The 20,662-nt window shown below is 38.9% G+C and overlaps 1 protein-coding gene across 2 annotated transcripts in view; it reads left to right on the top strand.

The window, feature by feature from the left end:
- Positions 1-15,160, top strand: part of LOC106092360 (GTPase-activating Rap/Ran-GAP domain-like protein 3) — a 269,008-nt gene extending 253,848 nt beyond the window's left edge. For both annotated transcript variants that reach the window (XM_059368097.1, XM_059368098.1), the window contains exons 12-15: positions 6,751-7,063; positions 7,246-7,729; positions 7,805-7,950; positions 13,531-15,160. In XM_059368097.1, coding sequence (XP_059224080.1) covers positions 6,751-7,063; positions 7,246-7,729; positions 7,805-7,950; positions 13,531-14,585 — 1,998 coding nt within the window. In that variant the 3' untranslated portion in view covers positions 14,586-15,160. The remainder of the gene's footprint in view (positions 1-6,750; positions 7,064-7,245; positions 7,730-7,804; positions 7,951-13,530) is intronic.
- Positions 15,161-20,662: the final 5,502 nt, after the last annotated feature.

Consider the following 20,662-nt stretch of genomic DNA (forward strand, 5'->3'; position numbering starts at 1 on the left):
TCACCCTACAGACTTCAAAAAATAAGATATTGAGCTAAAATTTTTTACAGATCTGTATTTCTTTAATACACAAGTTAAGCTCTTGAAAGGCCAAATCGTACTATATATATATATAGCCCGATCTGCTGTTTTATGGTCTTACGCCCATTTAAGCCACATTTATTTCTCGATTTCTCCGAAATTTTCAGTGAGTTGTTTTTAGATACCCTTTGTCTGGCCAGGATATGGCCCAGATTAGACTATATTAAGATATAGCTGCCATATAAACCGGTCTTCCAATTTAAGATCTTCATCAAAATCAGATTTATTGCCCGATTTCGCTGAAACTGTGACTTGTATACGAATTCTTGACATCAAATATGATGCAGACCAGGGATTCGGTGCGGAATCGATCGTGGAACGGAGCAGATCAGGCCTATTTTTGCCGGGGCGGGGTGGAGCTAAAGCGGAATTTTTTGAACCCGGAGTGAAGCGTTTTCCAATCTCAAAATCTCCTCCGCCAAAATAAAAATCTTTAAAATACACATTCAGGAGCCATGGACGACCCGGAACAAAGTTTCCGGACTGAACCATATCAACTACCAATTATTCTATGCTAACACTGTTGCTTGGCCGAGGACCTGCGTTATTTGTCATACAAATTTCAATTATATATTTTCTCCAGAGTTGTCAACGTCGGATGCAACACTGGTGAGACAGGCAGACGGTGGAGCATACCTAACACTTTATCTGCCTTTCAACTCTCCGTCACCGCCACCCACGTCGGAGCTACAACGGCTGGTGAGGAAAGCAAAACAGACAGGAAACGAGGTACTAATAGGGTGCGATGCGAACTCTCACCACATTTCGTGGGGTAGTACCAACATTAATAAGCGGGGCCAATCCCTGGCAGAGTTCATGAACCTAATAACACCTAATATTGGTAACACCGCTACCTTTGTTAATAGGATTAGGGAGGAGGTATTAGATGTGACGATATGTTCAGAAAATCTAATCGATGAGGCTCAGGATTGGAGGGTCTCCATGGAACACTCTTTGTCTTATCATCGCTACATTAGGTTTAGAATAGCACGGCCAGCGCCGAATCCAACAAGCTTGCGGAATAAGTTGAAAACCAACTGGACAAAATTCGGAAGGCTACTCAGAAGTAGACTTGGGCAACATAATTTAGATAGTCCAAGCATAGAAGACATTGACGAAAATGTCATCAGGATTACGATTACACTGGTGGGGTCCTTCTTAGATAGTTGTCCTCTTCGGGCAAGGACATCAGCCCAAGAAAAACCCATGATGACCGGGCAAAGAGGTCCGCAGACTTTTTAACAAAGCACGTCGTAAAAAAGCGGAAGTTTATTGGGATGTGCATTACACACGGCAAAACGTGCCTCCTGGAATCTTTTCTTCGAACAGATCGATAGCGTTAATGACGCCGCCAAGATAAAAAATTTTCTCTCAAAAACCCATGTCCAAACTGAAACTTTAGTAGACAACATGGAAGTGAGAGCAGAGACAACGGAGGACATGTTGAGGCTTTTGATGAAAACCCATTTTCCACAGGATACGACGGGACTCACGGAGATACCGGAATCTTGGAATAATGACGTTGATTGAAGGTTTATAATAACGGAATTTATGATGAAGGAATTCTTGAGGAGCTTCAAACCATTTAAGTCACCCGGACCTGATGGAATATTTCCGACGTTACTACAGAAAGAGGCAGACTATCTGGCGCCTCGTCAAAACTTTTACAGTATGCCTAGGTCTTGCATATACTCCGAAAGCCTGGCAGGAGGCAAGGGTGGTGTTTCTACCCAAGCCCGGCAACGCAAGTTATGCGACACCAAAGTCCTAGAGACCCATAAGCCTTACGTCCTTCTACTCAAAACCATTGAACGTATTGTGTACACCATGATAAAGAGTAGAACATTCCAGATATCCGACCCATTGACATACAGATAAAGGCTGAGGCAGCCACTACGGCTATGAGACTTAAGGCGATGGGAGAAAGGATTGAGAATGGGAGCAGCTCATACCATCGCGGTATAATAGAGACGACGATAGGAAACCTGGAAGAAAGGAAAAGGTTTCCGATCGGATAACTGGCATGAACCTTGAAGTCAAGTGCGAGGCACTGCTGCAATCGCCACAGTCTTGGATTGACGGAACCCTAGTATTGCCATCTGGAAGATCATGTGGCGATCACGGAATGCGTGAAGTGATGTGGTGCTAACAATTGCCATAAGAGCAGTAACAACCAGGACGGTAAGGTCACGAACAGTCTTGCAGTGTATGAAGGAGATTCACGCCTTCTCTGAGGATGGAAAAATCCGCATCGTTTGGGTGCCGGGCCATAACGGTGTAAGGGGAAATGAAAGGGCAGACGATTTGGCGATGAAGGCCAGAGGACTGCCGTCAAAAACTTGGTTAACCCGAAGCCTTTCGGGTTATGGGAGTGGGCGACAAATGCACATGCAACATTGTGGAACCCCGAAACGGTCGGTAGGACGGCGAAAATCCTATGGGGGGATCCAGTTCGTGAGAAAACGTGGCTATTACTAAAAAGAAGTAAGAAAGAGGTCAGTATAGCTATTGGTATCATAACGGGTCACATAGGACTACTAACTCACTTATGTAAAATCGGTGCGGCAAGTGATAGCATGTGTAGGGCATGCGGGGAAGATGATGAGATGTTGGAGCATTTCCTTTCGGTTTACGCGTCCAACAGATACCGGTACTAAGGTGGAGACATAATATCAGACATGAACCAAGTTAGGGGAGTGGTATTGAAAACAATTAAGGATTTTGTAAGTAGCATGGAATTCCTAACTTAAAATTTTTTTTCTAGAGGCTACTTTATAGTTTTTAGAGCGCACAACAAGCCGATTACTGGCTTAGGTGTATGTACATAGTAGCATGGGGCGGATTAATATCTGCACCCTTTTTCCAACCTAACCTAACCTAATACATTAAGGCAGTTTATATATCCACACATAATTGTGTACAAAAACAAAATGGATTGAAAGCTTCTACGATTCGATAATGTTGGGAGATGAATTAGTTTACACCGTCACTAATAGGCTGGAATTGGGTGATCAAAATGAAATGAGTACAAGGCAAAATATATAAATTTACGCTGCACTCTTTTAATTCTACAAATTGATAATTGAGGCGAAGGGTTCCAAATGATTTGTGCGTATTCTAATTTATAGCGGACAAAAAATATATAAAGTTTTGCGGACATAGCGATCAGTAAAATATGAAGAATGGCTTTTGATAAAAGAAAGAAGTTTATAGGCCTTAGATAAGATAAAATCAATATGAGATTTGAAAGAAAGTTTCGAATAAAATACGACCACAAGTCAAGGATTTCTTTGACTTGCTGAAGTCTATTATCCTTGATATAAAATTCAATAAATATAGGACAGTGTACTCTCCCAAAGCAAACATGGAAGCACTTGTCAATATTAAGACATAGTTTGTCATCTCACACCACTTAACTAAAGATCGCATTGTAAGAGAGAGGCGTCTAATAAACTATCAACTCTTTGAAACATTTCTGCGTATAGCAGGCATAGTGCGCAAGAAATGACAGAGCAAATATCATTAATAAAACTATTGAAAAGCAGGGGTCCCAAGACATTGCCTTGGGGAACGCCCGCAGTACCTAAGTATGGGTATGAAGATTAAACAGCAATTCTGACTCTGTAAAATCTTCCAGTTAAATAGAAAGTTAACCAAAGCAATGTTTGGGAATGAAAAGCAATCCTTTATAACTTGAAACTTAAAATAGAATGTGACTCTTTGTCAAAAGCCTTTAAAAAGTCTAAGTATAAACAACCGACTTGGCTACCTTTTTCGAAGCTGTTCATACAAAAATTTATGAATGTTAAAAGATTCGTCATAGTAGAAGGACCTTCAACAAACCCATATTGGTAATCGGTTAAAAACAGCTTAATAGTTAAAAACATTTTACCATACATAATATGCTCAAAGGTTTTGGACACACAAGAAAGCTTGGCAATAGGACGATAGTAAAGAACATTGGATTTATCACCCGATTTGAAAACAGGGGTTATAAAAGCAATTTTCCATTGGTCAGTAAATAGACCTGTTGATTTATTAAAAATTGCACTTAATGGCGAACATATTGAAGGGGCTATGTTCTATAAAAGGATGGGTGAAAACATATCCAGTTTATGGGAACTTTTGAGTTCCATAATACCCTGATAAACTTCAATCTACGTCCAATTGTATAAAGCCTAAGTCAATGCATGATTCAACCGAATTCAAAAACTCTAATGAAACAGAGTCTGCACTCCTGCCAAAGTTCTATTTAAAATAATCCGCAAATAAATTTACTATTTCGAAAGTCGTACTAGGCGTGTTACCATTCAAGTAAATAATTTCTGGGTAATCTTTAGAAGATTTAATTGATTTAGCAAAATCCCAAAAATTAGTTTGTTATCATTAAAATCGAGCAAATATTGCTTATAGCGAAATGTATTAAGGAACGTAAACTAACATGAATAGTGATTATAAACCGTTTTCTTTTCATTATCATTTGTGGATTTATAATGCTTACAAATACAAATTTTGCTCATGAACATTCCACTAGGGAACAGGGGCAAACTTCTCACATATCAATGAGTGCAGTCCGATTCAAGTTTCAAGCTCAATGATAAGGGGCCTCCTTTTTATAGCCGAGTCCGAACGGTGTGCCGCAGTGCGACACCTCTGTGGAGAGAAAGATTACATGGCAAAATACCTCACAAATGTTGCCAGCATTAGGAGGGGAAAACCACCGCTGAAATTTTTTCTGATTGTCACGCCTGGATTCGAACCCAAGCGTTCAACGTCATAGGCGGTCATGCTAACCTCTGCGCTACGGTGGCCTCCTTATAATATTTATTTTTCAATTTTTATACCCTCCACCATAGGATGGGGGTATACTAATTTCGTCATTCTGTTTGAAACTACTCGAAATATTCGTCTGAGACCCCATAAAGTGTATATATTGTTGATCGTCGTGACATTTTATGTCGATCTAGCCATGTCCGTCAGTCTGTCCGTCCGTCTGTCTGTCGAAAGCACGCTAACTTTCGAAGGAGTAAGGTTAGCCGCTTGAAATTTTGCACAAATACTTCTTATAAGTGTAGGTCAGTTGGGATTGTAAATGGGCCATATCGCACGACATGTTTTGTTATTATATCTAATAACTGGGCCAAGTATGGTTGAAATCAGTCCATAGTCTGAATAGCTGCCATATAAACTGATCTTAGGTCTTGACTTCTTGAGCTTCTAGAGGGCTCAATTCCAATCCGATTTGGATGAAATTTTGCATGACGTGTGTCGCTATGACTTTCAACAACTGTGCTAAGATAGGTCCAAATCGGTCAATAACCTGATATAGCTGCCATATAAACCGATCTTGGGTCTTGATTTCTTGAGCCACTAGAGGGCACAATTCTTATCAAAGTTTAATGAAAATTTGCACGAAGTATTTTTTATGATATCCAACAACTGCACCAAGTATGGTTTAAATCGGTTCATAACCTGATAAAGCTGTCATATAAACCAATCTGGGGACTTGACTTCTTGAGCTTCTAGAAGACGCCAATCCTATCCAATTTGGCTGAAATTTTGCATGACGTATTTTATTCCCACTTTCAACAACTATGTCAAATAAGGTTCAAATCGGTTCATTACCTGAAATAGCTGCCATATAAACCGATCTGGGATCTTGACTTCTTGAGCCTCCAGAGGTCGCAATTATTATCGATTTTCCTGAAATTTTGTACGACGGATCCTCTCATGACCATCAACATATGTGTTTATTATGGTCTGAATCGGTCTATAGCCTGATACAGCTCCAAAATAAATCGATCCCTCTATTTTAGTTCTTGAGCCGCCAAAGGGCGCAATTCTTATTCGAATTGGCTGACATTTTACACAGATCTCCAACATGTAATTTAATTGTGGTCCAAACCGGACCATATCTTGATACCTCTCTAATATCAGAGCAAATCTTTTCTTATATCATTTTTTGCCTAAGTATTTTTTGTGGGGATTTTCGAGCACTATCCAGTGAAAAAAAAAACTTTAGAGGCCTGCCAAAAGGCGCCCAGACAACCTAGGGCCTTGATCTCGTTAACACCTCAGCTCTAATCATTTCAAAGAGATATCTCTTTCCGTTCTCAATGGGTCTCTCTCTCTTTCTTCCATCTGGGTGTAACAAACAAATTCACTAAGTTATAATACCCTGTACCACAGCAGTGGTGTATGGTATAAAAAACAATTTCCCAATTTCACTTGTTTGCCATTTGGATCCTTATGCAAAATATATTATTTCCGTATATAAATAGCAATACTTTCTTGGAAAAAATACATGTAGTGATACCGAGAAATTTGCGCTCACTTGTAGACGGTTTAACGACCGCGTTCACATTTCAAGGAATTTTATTAAAAAATCAAAAAGTTTTGCTATTTTTGCATAGTTCGTTTGTAATTAAAAATGCCAAACCACGGGTGGAGTATCAGATTTTAACACTGATTTAATGTTAAATGGTATTCGCATAAATTTAATAACTTTTTTATCGGTTTGTATGTATGTGGGCATAACTTACCAAGTAAAGTTTGCATTGTTTCATCATATCAACCATACTCGTATCATCAAGTATTCAACACCATGTTGAATGTGCACGAGGATATGCGTGTAGTCTAATGTAAATTTCTTGAATGTCTATTCCACAGAATATGCTAAACAGACGAGCTTTCTCTGAGGTATTGTATGACGTGCCAAGAACATCGAAGCTTAAGGAGGACGCTAGACAAATTGAATTCGTTCGCATAGGCCAAGCACTCAAATTGGAGGCCATTGTACGTGGAGATGCCCCCACTAGCATTGCCTCGGCAAGTCCTTGTACGATATTCAAGAAACCACCCTGGGAGCCGCATTGCTTCTATCCCACATTTCCACATCGTGGCACATTGGCAGGCGATTCGTTTGGCACCACTGATGACTCCTTATTTATAGCCACCGATGATGGCACATTCTTGATGAAAGGTAAGTACAGACATGCCCCATACCAACACTCACACCTACACTCACCATCATGCAAAAGACAGACAATTAATGGTTTTGGTTTGAGGGTATTAGAGGCAGCCTCAAGGGTTGTGGAGTAAATCAATTAATTTATTTTGTTGTCTTGTGTTTTCTTTTGTTCTTCAACACTTTTCACGCAACAGAGGATCAATCACTACAGCTTGTCTTCGATAAGACTTTACATGTGCGGCAATTGAGTGTTTTGGAGGAACATGGCTTGGTTTTGATACGCGGTGGTTCTGCCACAAATCGAGATGGTCATCGCATACATGTTTTTCGTTTAAGAGAATTTAGTGGAAAATCATCAGAGGAAACACTCAAATGCCGTTCACGTTCCGAGGTTAAGGAGAGACGTATCGACAGAACCCGCGGTTGCCATTTATACTCTTCGTCGAGGGTAAACGGTGGCCATTTGAGGCTAGTAGTCGTTGTGGGACGAAAACTTCAATTGTTCCAGTGGAAACATACGGCCGCCTGGGCTTCATGGTGTCCCGAAAATGATACCGAGACTGCTGAAGGTTTTATATTCCAAAAAGAGATATCCCTCAATGATACACCCAATATTGTGACACCCCTGGAGGGGCCCACGAATACAAAGACCGGTGGTTTGATATGTGTAGGTTACAAGTAAGTTTGGTGCTTATTTTGAATTTAGAGAGAGAGAAAATTTCTTTAATTTGTTTTTGCCTTTCTTCGTTGAAGATATCATTATGAAATTGTCTGTGATCAAAGTGGAGTTGCAACACGTCTGCATGAAGTTGAACCGGCCAAAAGAAGTCAAACACAATTGACAGCAGCCATTGAACTATGTGATGGTCTGGAAACGGAACTACTATTATGCTATAATCGTAAGTATTCATTGAATAGGCAAAAGTGTAGCGCAGCCTTTTGATAGTGTTTTCAAGCAAAACACATTAAATCGCATTCCAAACTTTGGATACCCATTACTATGGATTAAGGAACAGGGTCAAACTTCGCACATATCAATGAGTGCTGTCCGATTCAAGTTTAAGCTCAATGATAAGCAGCCTCCTTTTTATAGCCGAGTCCGAACGGCACACAGTGGGATGGGAAAAAGTGAGTGGAAATAATTCTGCCATTTTGAGAACGGAAAAATATATCATCACGAAATTTTAGATGGTTATAGCTGAGATGTTCTCATAACTTTGGAATGAAGATGCGGATATTGTAAAATTATACTGAATTATTGTGAATTTTGTAAGCTATCTACATCAGTTCTTGGATTAAAAATCGGTTCACAAAGGTCTTCGGGAATTACAAAATACGAAGTCAGTCTCAGTAAATAATTTTTAAGTCTAATATCTTCACAACAATGACATATCTTTGACAGAAAAAAGCACTTTCCAACAAGTAAAGAAATTTAAAAATTGGGACCCAAATGCACATTTCGCAGCCCAAACAAAAATTGGTAGAGAATGACTTAATCAGTGGGTCCACGAATAGGGCCAAGGCTTTTCTAGGGACCTGATTATCGTGTAACAAACACCTCTACTCTATACATTTCAAATTTCTTAAAGATATATTAATTCATTCAAAAATGAGAGACTGATTTCCATATGTTTTAAGTCTTCCGAAAACTCTACCGTAAGAAAGTTTATTAATAACTTACTTACCAATAGATCCTTTACGGCAGGCTTAGGATCTGTGGATCTAAAGATATGAGTTAGCAGAGGAACACCTCAAGGAGGTATACTGTATCCTCTACTTTGGAATATAGCCTTTAACAATATATTATTGTCCTATTCACCTGCAAGAGAGCCATTGGCAAAAGTTGGGATTTATGCCGCGTGTCATGCATTATGTGTTTATTGTAGTTATCAAACCTATAATGCTATATGGTGTTGTGGTCTGGTGGACGGAGCTTCAAAAGTCCACCTACTGCTCAATACTTAACCAGATCTTACAGATGTCTCGTTTGTGCATCACAGCCCCACCAAGGACGACGCCATCTGATGCACTGAATTTAATGCTACATCATATGCTCTTGGACATTGTGGCTAGCCAAAATGGAGCGACCACTGCCTTGAGGTTAAGGGAGCTTTCTCATTGGTCATGCGGCTGCTACGCACACTGTGTTATCCTTGATACAATATCCGATGTTACAGGCAGCGTGGATTACACCCTACCTGAGTTGCTTTTGATAAGAAGTACTGTACCACTATTCCTGATAGAATCGATTGGAACTACGATATTCTGGTAACAGAAGTTACATAGACTTCTATAAGGATGGTTCCAAACTAAACGACCAGGTGGGCTTTTGGGGTGTACTCTAAAGATCTAGAACAGGTCAAATCGAAAAGATAACCCGACCACTGCTGTGTGTATCAAGCGGTGATCCTTAAAATTAAAGAAGTGGTGGAATGGCTTAGATATAATCTTTAAACGACATTTGGCTTAAATATCTTCTCAGACAGCCAGATAGCCATTAACTATCTGGAGAACGTATTTCTGAACACAAAAACCGCCCTCGACTGTCGGAGATCTCTAAACGATATGACCGAACAGTTCAAAATTCACCTGTTCTGGGTGCCGGGCCACAGAGGGAATTGTAAAGCGGCGAGATGTCCACATTGGGTGGACGTGTTTGCCCATATTTTAAAATATTTCATATGATGATGTTAAAGATGTTTGCAAAATTGGTATTTTTTTAACAAAATCCAATCCTTAGATGGCGCAAAAAAATTTCTTCATGTAATTAGGAACAACTTGGGGTAACAAAAATATATTATCAAAGTGAATGTTGCAGCTTTGCGTTTGCTCATACTAGAAGGAGACGACAATTGAGGTCGAGTACGAGGCACTGCAGCCAGCGGCAAGTCTTGGACTGACGGAACACTAGTATTGCCGTTTGGAGACAAAGTGGGCCTGGGCGTCTTAATTGAGAAACCAGGGATTGGGGTCTGTTTGAGACTGCATGACCTTCATACGGTCCTGCAGACAGAAATCCGGACTATCACGGAATGCGTGAGGTGGTGTGGTACTAACACGAGGACATCGAGTGTGAATGTCTTTACGGACAGAAAAATGGCCATAAGGCAATAACAACCAGGACGGTTAGGTCACGAACAGTCTTGCAGTGTACGAAGGAGATTAACGCCTTATCTGAGGATGGCAAAATCAGTATCGTTTGGGTGACGGGCCATAACGAGTAAGGGGAAATAAAAGGGCAGACGATTTGGCAGTAAAGGCGAGAGAACTGCCGTCGATAATCTTGTTTAAACCGTAGCCTTCAGGGTCGATGCAGTCCGATTTAAGGGCGTGGGCGACATGTATAACTGTGGAACAGCGAAACAGTCGGTAGGACGACGAAAGTCCTATGGGGTGATCCATATTGTCCTCCGACGAGGCTATTACTGAAGGAAATAAGAAGGAGGTCAGTGTAGCTTTTGGTGTCTCAACGGGACACATTGGACAACGACCTCATAGGACATGTAACACTGTGGAATAGCGAAACAGTCGGTAGGACGGCGAAAATCCTATGGGGTGATCCACATCATCCTCTGACGAGGCTTTTACTGAAAGGAAGTTAGAAGGAGGTCAGTATATCTTATGGTGTCATAACGGGACACATAGGACTACGAGCTCACTTATGCAAAATCGTTGCGGCAAGTGAGAGCAGGTGTAGGGCATGTGGGGAAGATGATGAGACGTTAAAGCATTTCCTTCGTCATTGCCCTGCTTTCGCGTCTAACAGACACTGATACTTAGGTGGGGACACGATGAAGTGCTTGGTAAAAGCATACCAAGCGCTTCAATCTTCTGCGCTCCTTCTAAAATCTCCGACACCAAGTTTCGAGGTGTATGTCACCACTTGTCTTTCAGCGAAAAAGTCTTTTGAAGACGAGAATTGTGGTATACACAAGCCGGGACTGAGATGGAAAGACCAAAACTACACGAACTACAAATTTTTCCATGAACATTCCATTAAGGACCAGGGCAAACTTTTAACATATCAATGAATGCTGTCCGATTCATGTTTAAGCTCAATGATAACGGGCATCCTTTTTATAGCCGAATCCAAACGGTGTGCCGCAATGCAACACCTCTTTGTGGAGAAGTTTATACATGGCTGCCATACCGAATGGTACCTTACAAATGTCGCCAGCATTAGGAAAATATTTTCTGATGTTCTCGCCAGGATTCGAACGCAGGCGTTCAGCGCCATAGGCGGACATGCTAACCTCTGCGCTACGGTGGCACTAAAACTACACAGTATTCAAAAATTTGTCGATATTGACAAAATTCGATGGAAAAAAGCCGTAAGACACTGTGCCCCATCTGTTCCTGCAGAAAGTTCGGTAGGAATGGTGAGACCTGTGCACATATATGAAACGCTGACATCGCAGAAGGCTGCGACTAGGAATTTCCAGAAGGTTCAAAAACTGAACTGCATCTCTTTAAAAGCGATGCTGAATATGAAGCCTATTAAGGGAAAATCCGACACAGTTGAGCTTAGGCTAAGGAAAAGCGTCATACTGAAAGACACATAGCAAAGTCTGGAACCAATGGGTCAACAAAATAAGTTCCCTGTCTACCTTTCCCGAGACCGATTCGAGGTAGAGCCTTAAGAATACGCCCTTCAAGCACGGTCGAACGCGTTAAGCCAGCCGCTGGAAATTTTGCACAGATAATTTATATCGGTGTAGATCGTTGGTTATGCGGTAATTGGATCCTATTGGTTCAGATTTGGATATAGCTCCTATATGCGGTAGGCAGCGAATATGCTTCTAAAGTGTTTCTTCAAGGTGACTTCTAGGGACCCTAAAAACCACTGTTACGACTTCCAATAACCGTAGCAAATCGGTCGTGAAAGAATCATACGAGAAATAAGGCAGGTCACCAGATATATCAGGAAGTTCAGATATGAATGAAAGGGGTAAGCTACTTTTCGAATACAAAAGGCGACACAGCACTGTCGCTTTCAGGCTTGCGAAGAAAGTGGAAATTGTGAAGAACGTTGCATGATGACACGAGAATTGGACATCTAAATAAACCTGAGTTCAAAACAACAAAGGTGAGCTAAAAAAAAGCTCAGTTCAATGAAAGATATATCAGGGCCTGTAGGCTATAAAAAATATCCTAGTCCCCACCCCTATTGCCGTAGGGTACATTCAGAAGTCAGTTATCGTATGGACAATGCCTAATGAAGAAAAACTTGGACTACTCGTGGACGCACATTCCCCAGTAAACTCTCGAACGAACAACAACAACATGGGGCTAGAAGACGGTCTCAATAATATGTATTCGTTGAGAGAATTATGTTTGGGTCAAGCATTTCCTGGGCGATCAAAAGTTTCGACTCCTTTTAATCGGCTGGTATAAGCAGTTATATAAATTTCTATACAAATGCTCCTGACTGGACGGCAATGTGGGCTTTGGGGTATATTCTGAAGAACTGGAACTAGGTCCCAGCAAAATAAATGTACTTCCAAATTGACAACGTTTGTTGTATTCCTACATCTTTGGAAGTAATATAGAATAACATAACATATGTCAAGTTTAAACGCTTCCATGGAATACAAACTAGGGGATATCCACCACCACGATTTACTCGTATTTATTAACATATTTTATCATAACCTTACTATATCCATGTTGGGTCGATCTGGTCAAATTTAGTTCAGTTACCGAGAAGCCTTATACAAGTTATTAATTGAAATATCAAAGAAAACGTTTAATACATGAGGCTTTTATGGGTGTAAGGCCCTAAAACGGCAGGTCGGACTAGATGGCAGCTATATCCAAATAAGGTCTAATGGGGGCCAAAATCGGTTCGGATATGGGTTGGCAGAGCGCAACTCACTGCTTCAAATGTCACCCAAATCGGATACTAAATGCGCTTTTATGTGTATAGCCTAACCCAACTCACTGTTCAAAATTTTAACGACATTGGGTATTAAAAGGTTTTATGGGCTTTAGACCTTAAATTCGCAAATCGGTCTATATAGTATCTATATCCAAATGTGGTCAGATCTTGGCCACTCTCCGTTCGAATATCGGGTGCCCTGCAGCAACTCACTGTCCCGAGTTTCAGTCAAATCGGGTAATAAGTGCGCCTTAACGTGCATATCACCCTAAATCAACAGATCGGGCCTTATGGCCGCTATTTCCAAATGTGGTCTAATGTTGACCATTCTCGTTTCAGATATTGAGTGACTTTGGCCAATTGACTCAATTCGCATACCGGTCTATATGTCAGATATATCCAAATATGGTCCGATCTTTTCAATTTAACCTAACCTAGAGGAATATGAACTTTCGTATGGCTAGTTCAATGGAAGGAAATAGATTGCATCTTTCTTCTTCTATTTCTGTGGTATCACTAACGACAAAAATGTTTTAAAAAAATTGATCGCAAACTCGTTTTGGTTTAAAGCTTTTTAACTTTCTTTTGTCTCCTTTTTCAGATACTTGCCATTTCCAAAAACTAAACGACCGTGAAGAGACCCGCAATGAATTCGATTTTCACTGGAACACCTCCCCAACGTCAGTGGTTTGCGCATTCCCCTACATACTTGGCTTTACAGCTGATTCCATGGAAATACGTTTACTGGTCAATGGAAACTTGGTGCATACAGCCATTCTACCCGAATTACAGATGCTCACCTCCAAGAGGGACATCTTCTTTGTAACAACTGCTCCCGAATTTATGTCCAAAGATTTAAACATAAAAGGATTACAGATAAATGAACAAACCCCAGAGCGTAGACTAGTGACAACACCAAGTGAATGTTCTTCAAGTGAGGAATTAACCCGTGACTCATCAGAGCTCTTGAGTATGGCCAGTGGCAAAGATATGCCATTGAATCCAGAACATGAAATGAATAACCTTCTGGAAATACCCAATGTTTTGGGGGCCCAAGGTTTGGGCCAACCCATACAAAGGGCTAGATCTTTGCAAAAGTCCAGCAATTTGGAGGATAAGCCGATCATAGCTAAGAGCAATTCATGCGGTGATGCCTACAACAATGAGCACAAATATAACCCTTTGCGCAATAGTCCCATGGGTGGAGAGTCGCAATTACAAATGGGAGTACCACCCAATTCGCCACGCACAAATTCGAATAATAATAGCAACAACAATCACAATAACAACCATCCAAAGGCGCCAGCGCAGCACTCGCCTATGTCGCCTACCAAACGCAACTCCAAATACCGAAACCTTTTCTCCACATCGAATGGTAGTCAAACAACGGATCACTATTCAAGTTCCCCGGATCGTTTAAAACCCTTGAGGGTCTATCGCATACCCTTGGCCAAGTTGGCGGGAGCCCATTCACATTTCCACATGCAATCATTTAATGCCACCGCCTCGGCCAAACTGCAACAGCAACAACATCAGCAGCAGCAGCAAAATCATCCCTCACCCTTCATACGTGACCATAGCACACTCACAAATAAGCTGCGACAGAAGTCCATAGACATTCAGTTACCATTGCAAACAATGGACATTCCCGAATGACAATTGCCAGCGGCGCGAGGACCTTTCGATGAAGAGGGCAACAAAGTGAGTGATACGACAGTGAACAAATCGCATATACCGCCGACATTGGAATTTATGGAGAAACGCAAGTCCATAGATCTCTATGACTATGATGACAATAAATTTAACGAGGAGGATGAGAGACGCTTTGAGATGCTAATGCTGCAGCGTTAGATTGATGGAAAAGGAATTTTCGACAAAAGGATAACAGGACATTTAGATGAATAACCATTCAACCATCCAACCAAACATACAAAAATTGGAAACAACATTGATAAGATTATTCTTTGTACAACACCACATAGATGCTTACATCTGAATTGATCTACGGTTTCAAAATTTGAGAAAATTAAATTACATTAGCATTAAAACAGAATTTAATGAAAAAAAAGATACAAAACAAATTGAGATACAAAGTTCTTTTTAAGTTGCATAGTGCAATTGTTTTTTTTTTTTTCATACTTCAATGCTGCACTATATGTCTTGTTCTTTGAACGAAATCTCTTAGTTCCTTCCTAAATTTGATTATGAGAAATATACTCTTGGAACTTTCTTTGAAATTCCTACTAAATGTAACTCCGATGTTCATATACTTTGATAACCAAACCAAATTATTAGTTGGCTAGCTGAGTGGTAATAAAGCAAGCAAGGACGGGCTAAGTAAGCTACACTACATTGCACATGAAGGATAAGTCTTCGAAATGTTAAGAACATTGGATGATAAATGCGTTTGCAAAGGCGCTACAAGTGAGAAATGTGAAAATAAATTCGAATATAACTAGTCGAGCAAAAAATGGCAAAGGCCCTCTAGATGTGAGATTATGAACTAGTTTTGTAAGGGCAAGAGCAATTTTTTTTATTTGAAGTGTCCCCAATTGATGTGCATAATGTTATTCTACATACCAAACAATGTCAAACTACCAAAAATTAAAGCTTCTAGGAACCGAATAAGGATAATCGAGAGACCGGTTTATATGGGAGCTATATCCGGTTATAGACCGAGTTGGACCTTATATGGCAGAGTTATTGGAAGTCATAACAGAACACTATGTGCAAAATTTCAGCCAAATCGAAGAAAAATTGTGGCTTCCATGAGCTCAAGAAGTCAAATCGGGAGATCGGTTTATATCTGAGCTATATCAGGTTCTTGATCGATTTGATCCGTACTTAACACAGTTGTATGAAGTCATAACAGAACAAGGATAGAACCGAATAAGGATAATCGAGAGACCGGTTTATATGGGAGCTATATCCGATTATAGACCGATTTGGACCTTACATGGCAGAGTTATTGGAAGTCATAACAGAACACTATGTGCAAAATTTTAGCCAACTCGGACAAAAATTGTGGCTTCCATGGGTTCAAGAAGTCAAATCGTGACATCGGTTTGTATGGAAGTATATCCAAATCTAAACCGATATGGCCCATTTGCAATCCTCAAAGACCTACATCAATATCAAGTATCTGTGCAGAATTTCAAGCGACCAGCTTTACGCGTTCGACCGCTATCGTGATTTCGACAGACGGACGGACGGCTAGTTCGAAACAGAATTTCGAGACGACCAAGAATATATTGGGTTGTCAAAAAAGTAATTGCGGATTTTTTAAAAGAAAGTAAATGCATTTTTAATAAAACTTGAACTTTAATCAAATATACTTTTTTTACACTTTTTTTCTAAAGCAAGCTAAAAGTAACAGCTGATAACTGACAGAAGAAAGAATGCAATTACAGAGTCACAAGCTGTAAAATATTTGTCAACGCCGACTATATGAAAAATCCGCAATTACTTTTTGGGCAACCCAATATATACTTTGCGGGGTCCTAGGTCAATATTTCGAGGTATTACAAACGGAATGACTTCATTAGTATACCCCCATCCTATGGTGGTGGGTATAAAAATGGCAAAGATCCCCTAGATGTTAGATTATTAACTAGTTTTGTAAAGGCAAGACCAATTTTTTTTAAAAATTTTCCCCCATTTGCATATGGGCAAAGATGGCCCTTTCAAATTAGGTCAGCAGACAAGTCTCGGTTGCTCTATCCAGTCATGTAACTTACCAATCCAAAAAAATGGAAGGGCCAAATTTTTTTATGTGGCGATGGTGGCCACATTTCTCTGTAGCATCAATTTTTTTTTAATAAATGGCCATATACGACCTCTTTAGGAGATCTTTTTGAACAAATGACTAGATAAAGCATCTTGAGACCTATTTATCTTCAGACCAAATTTGATAGAGCCATCTTTTTCTATGTGGCCATGGTGGCCACATTCCTCTCCAGGATCAATTTTTTTAATAAATGGCCATATTCGAACTCGTTAGGAGATTTTTTTGGACTTATAACCCACATGACTGAATAGAGCATCTTGGGACCTGTCTTCAGGCCAAATTTGGTAGATTCATGGCCACATGTCTCTCCAGGATCTTTTTTTTTAATAAAAAGCTCTATTTGAACTCTTTAGGAGATCTTTTTGCACAAATAACCTACATGACTGGATAGGGCATCTTGAGACCTGTCTGCTGACCAAATTTTCTTTGTGGCCACATTTCAGTTCATGATGGAATTTTTTTAATAAATGGCATCCCGAGAATTTTCTTTCCACACGGGACATTTTTCAAAAATTTCTATTGCCTATAGAGCTCAGAAATTGGAGGCCACCGTGGCGCTGAGGTTAGCATGTCCGATTATGAACCCAAAAGCTTGAGTTCAAATTCCGGCGTAAACATCAGAAAAATTTTCTGCCATGGTTATTCCTTTACTATTGCTGGCTACATTTGTGAGGTATGTTAAAGTTTCTGTAGCAAGTGGTGTCGCTATGCGACACGCAGAAAAAACTCGGCAAAAAAAAGGAGGTCCTTTTTTACCTTTAGTCGGACTGCAGTCATTGTACCTTAGTGGAATGTTCAGGCGCAATTCTTATCCGATGAAATTTTGCAAGATGTGTTTTGTTATGACTTCCAACAACTGTCCTAAGTATGGTTCAAATCGGTCCATAACCTGATATAGCTGTGATATAAATCGATCTGGGATTTTGACTTCTAGAGCCTCTAGAGGACGCAATTCTTATCGGATTTAGCTGAAATTTGGCACGACGTATTTCGCAATGACTTCCAACAACTGTGATAAGTATGGTTCAAATCAGTCCATAACCTGTTATAGCTGTCATATGCACTGATCTTGAATCTTGACTTCTTGAGCCACTACAGAGCGCAATTCTTATCCGTTTTGGATGAAATTTTGTTATGACTTCCAAAAACTGTGTCAAATATGGTTCAGATCGGCCCATAACCTGATATAGCTGCCATATAAACCGTTGTGGGATCTTGACTTGAGCCTCTAGAAGGCGCAATCATTATCCGATTTGGCTGAAATTTTTACAACGGCATCTCTCATGATCTTCAAAATAGGTTTAAAATATGGTATGAAGCGGTCTATAACCTGATACAGATCCCATATAAACCGAACTCTATTTTACTTCTTGATTTAAAATTTTACAAAATGTCTTCTACTCTGGTCTCCAACATTCACTTAAATAGCATAGCAATTATTTTCTTTTGTCCTTTGTTTGCACAAAAAGAGATATCGGAAAAAGAACTCGACAAATGCGATCCATGGTGAAGGGTATATAAGATTTATTAAATCTTACAATTTTTTGTTTGTTTCTCTTTCGAGACGAGCTCAAAGATCGGAGATTTTTCTTTGCAAATGGAAAAGGGAAGAGAAAGATCGCAACACACACGACGTTGACGCTTTGCGAAATTTGGTTTTGGATTACTCATCAACCACATTAGGTGTGAAGGCTTCAAGGGCCCGTACTAACTCATTTCAGCCCTTTCGAAGATAATGCAGTTTAACTTCCTTCTGTATAATGTTGGTTAAAATCCTTGTTTATCAATCACCACCTCAATGTAACTTTGAATTTCGCACATTTATTTGGCAAACTATAGTATTAGTTACAAATAACTTCAATGGTAAACACTAGTATTACCATCTATCAACTTTGTATCTCCACATTGGTAATATTGACAACATATTTATTTAAAATTTTGTCATGCAAAGAGTAAATAAAAACACCAGAAACTCTGAAACATGTGTATGTAATAACTAACACTCATAACTACAATAAAGAAAAGTGCAAAATGAAATCTGTGTTAACTACTGAATATTGCAAAAAGTACAATATTGTGATGTTATTGTTGTTGACATTGAAAAGAGAAATATTTTATGAATTGTTACACTGAAAGCAGAAAGTACCACAGAATTAAGAAATAAACCAAAAAGAAAAATAAAAATAAAAGCACACAGCAAATGCTTTACATTAATAAACAAGAAACTCAAAACAAGGTCTATTTAATAAAAAGAAACAAAAAAGGAGAAACACATACAACTATACGTAATTACTAAGAACTAAGTGAAATATTGCTTACATCTATATATTTACAAAACCAAAGGAACATTTCCACTTAGTTCGGCGAAAAATATGCAAATAAATTTAAAAAACATACCATATACCAAAGTCATATGTCTATGTCATATATTATTATTATTATTCTTAAGTGAATTAAAATTGCATCTAATATTTATTACATTACTATACTATATATATATACAACATAATTGTGTATGTATTTTTTGGCATAAATACCTATAATTTACTTTTACTACTACTTTGGCATATGCACATATGCTCGTCGTATACAAAACTATACATACACATATTAAATCAAATATTCTTTGGTTCGATTTCTAAAATGAAGCAAAGACAAACAATGGCCTCTTTATTACTTACTATCTAACTAACTAACTAACTAAATAACTATTGCTGATACTCAATAACTAATTAAGTATATGTAAGTATACATACATATATACATTCGTACATGCATAAATTAAAACATACATACGTACATTCATACTAATATTTTACATCTTATGGGTTTTTTGGACAAAAAGAATAAATATATTCAATAACATATAAATGTATGGAAAATTATTGAAGTACACCACAAGGAAAAGAAAACAAATTTTGTAGTAGTTTTATGTAAAATTCTCTCTAAAAATTTAATATTTAAATAAAAATGAATTATTCTATTCAAAAAATAAAAACAAAACAAACAAACAGAATGACCAAGTTTTATTTAAAAGGTAACTCATATAGAAAGTATAAAGGCGACCACTTCGAACAGAAAGAATCCTATAAACCAAGGATTTAGTCAGGATTCTATTTTGGGGGGTGCCCCACCCCACATCATTTCCAAATCAAAAAAATAGCGAAATTCTTCTGTTACTGTGAAATTGGCGAAGATAACTCAAATTTTGTATTAAAATGTTTGGTCGCTACTGACTGCAGGAACTGACCATTCGGCGGTGACATTTGGTCATAAAGTCGGAGCTAAATTGTGTACTGCTTGCAAACACACTTTTTACAGGCCGATCCTCATCTTTCAAATCATTCTGCTTGAATATATTGAGGACATTTTTTCTTTTGCTCTCTTTTTAGTTTGCTCTCAAACTAGTTTTATGATTTCAAAAGGTTATTGTTTGTGTCAGTCTAATGGTTTTAAATTACTTCTGTTTCCAATAACTTTTACGCACACAAAATGAAAACTACTATACTTCACAAAACCAAACAAAAATTACTAATTCTTACTAAATTTTCCTTCGAACTTCAATAGAATCGATTGAAAACAAGATGTCCGATAAAAATTGCATCCAACTATAGCTTATAATTTGTATCATGTCTTTTTAAGTCCTAAAGTCATCGTAATTTATTGGAAAACAAGTAAAAAGGCGTTAAGTTCGGCCGGGCCGAACTTTGGATACCCACCACCTCGGGTATATATGTAAACCACCGTTCATCAAAATCCGGTGAAAATTGCATACCTTATGTCCCATAGCAGTTATATCGAAATATGTTCCGATTTGGACCAAATACTAATAAGTACAAGTCATTGTTCAATTGTGTATAACAAAATATTGGTCTTTTTAGTTGCTATATCTAAAAAAAAACGATCTGAACCATGTACGACACGGATGGCAAAAGAGCCTAACCTA

This window comes from Stomoxys calcitrans, chromosome 4, assembly GCF_963082655.1.
Source record: "Stomoxys calcitrans chromosome 4, idStoCalc2.1, whole genome shotgun sequence".
Taxonomy (NCBI): Eukaryota; Metazoa; Arthropoda; class Insecta; order Diptera; family Muscidae; genus Stomoxys; species Stomoxys calcitrans.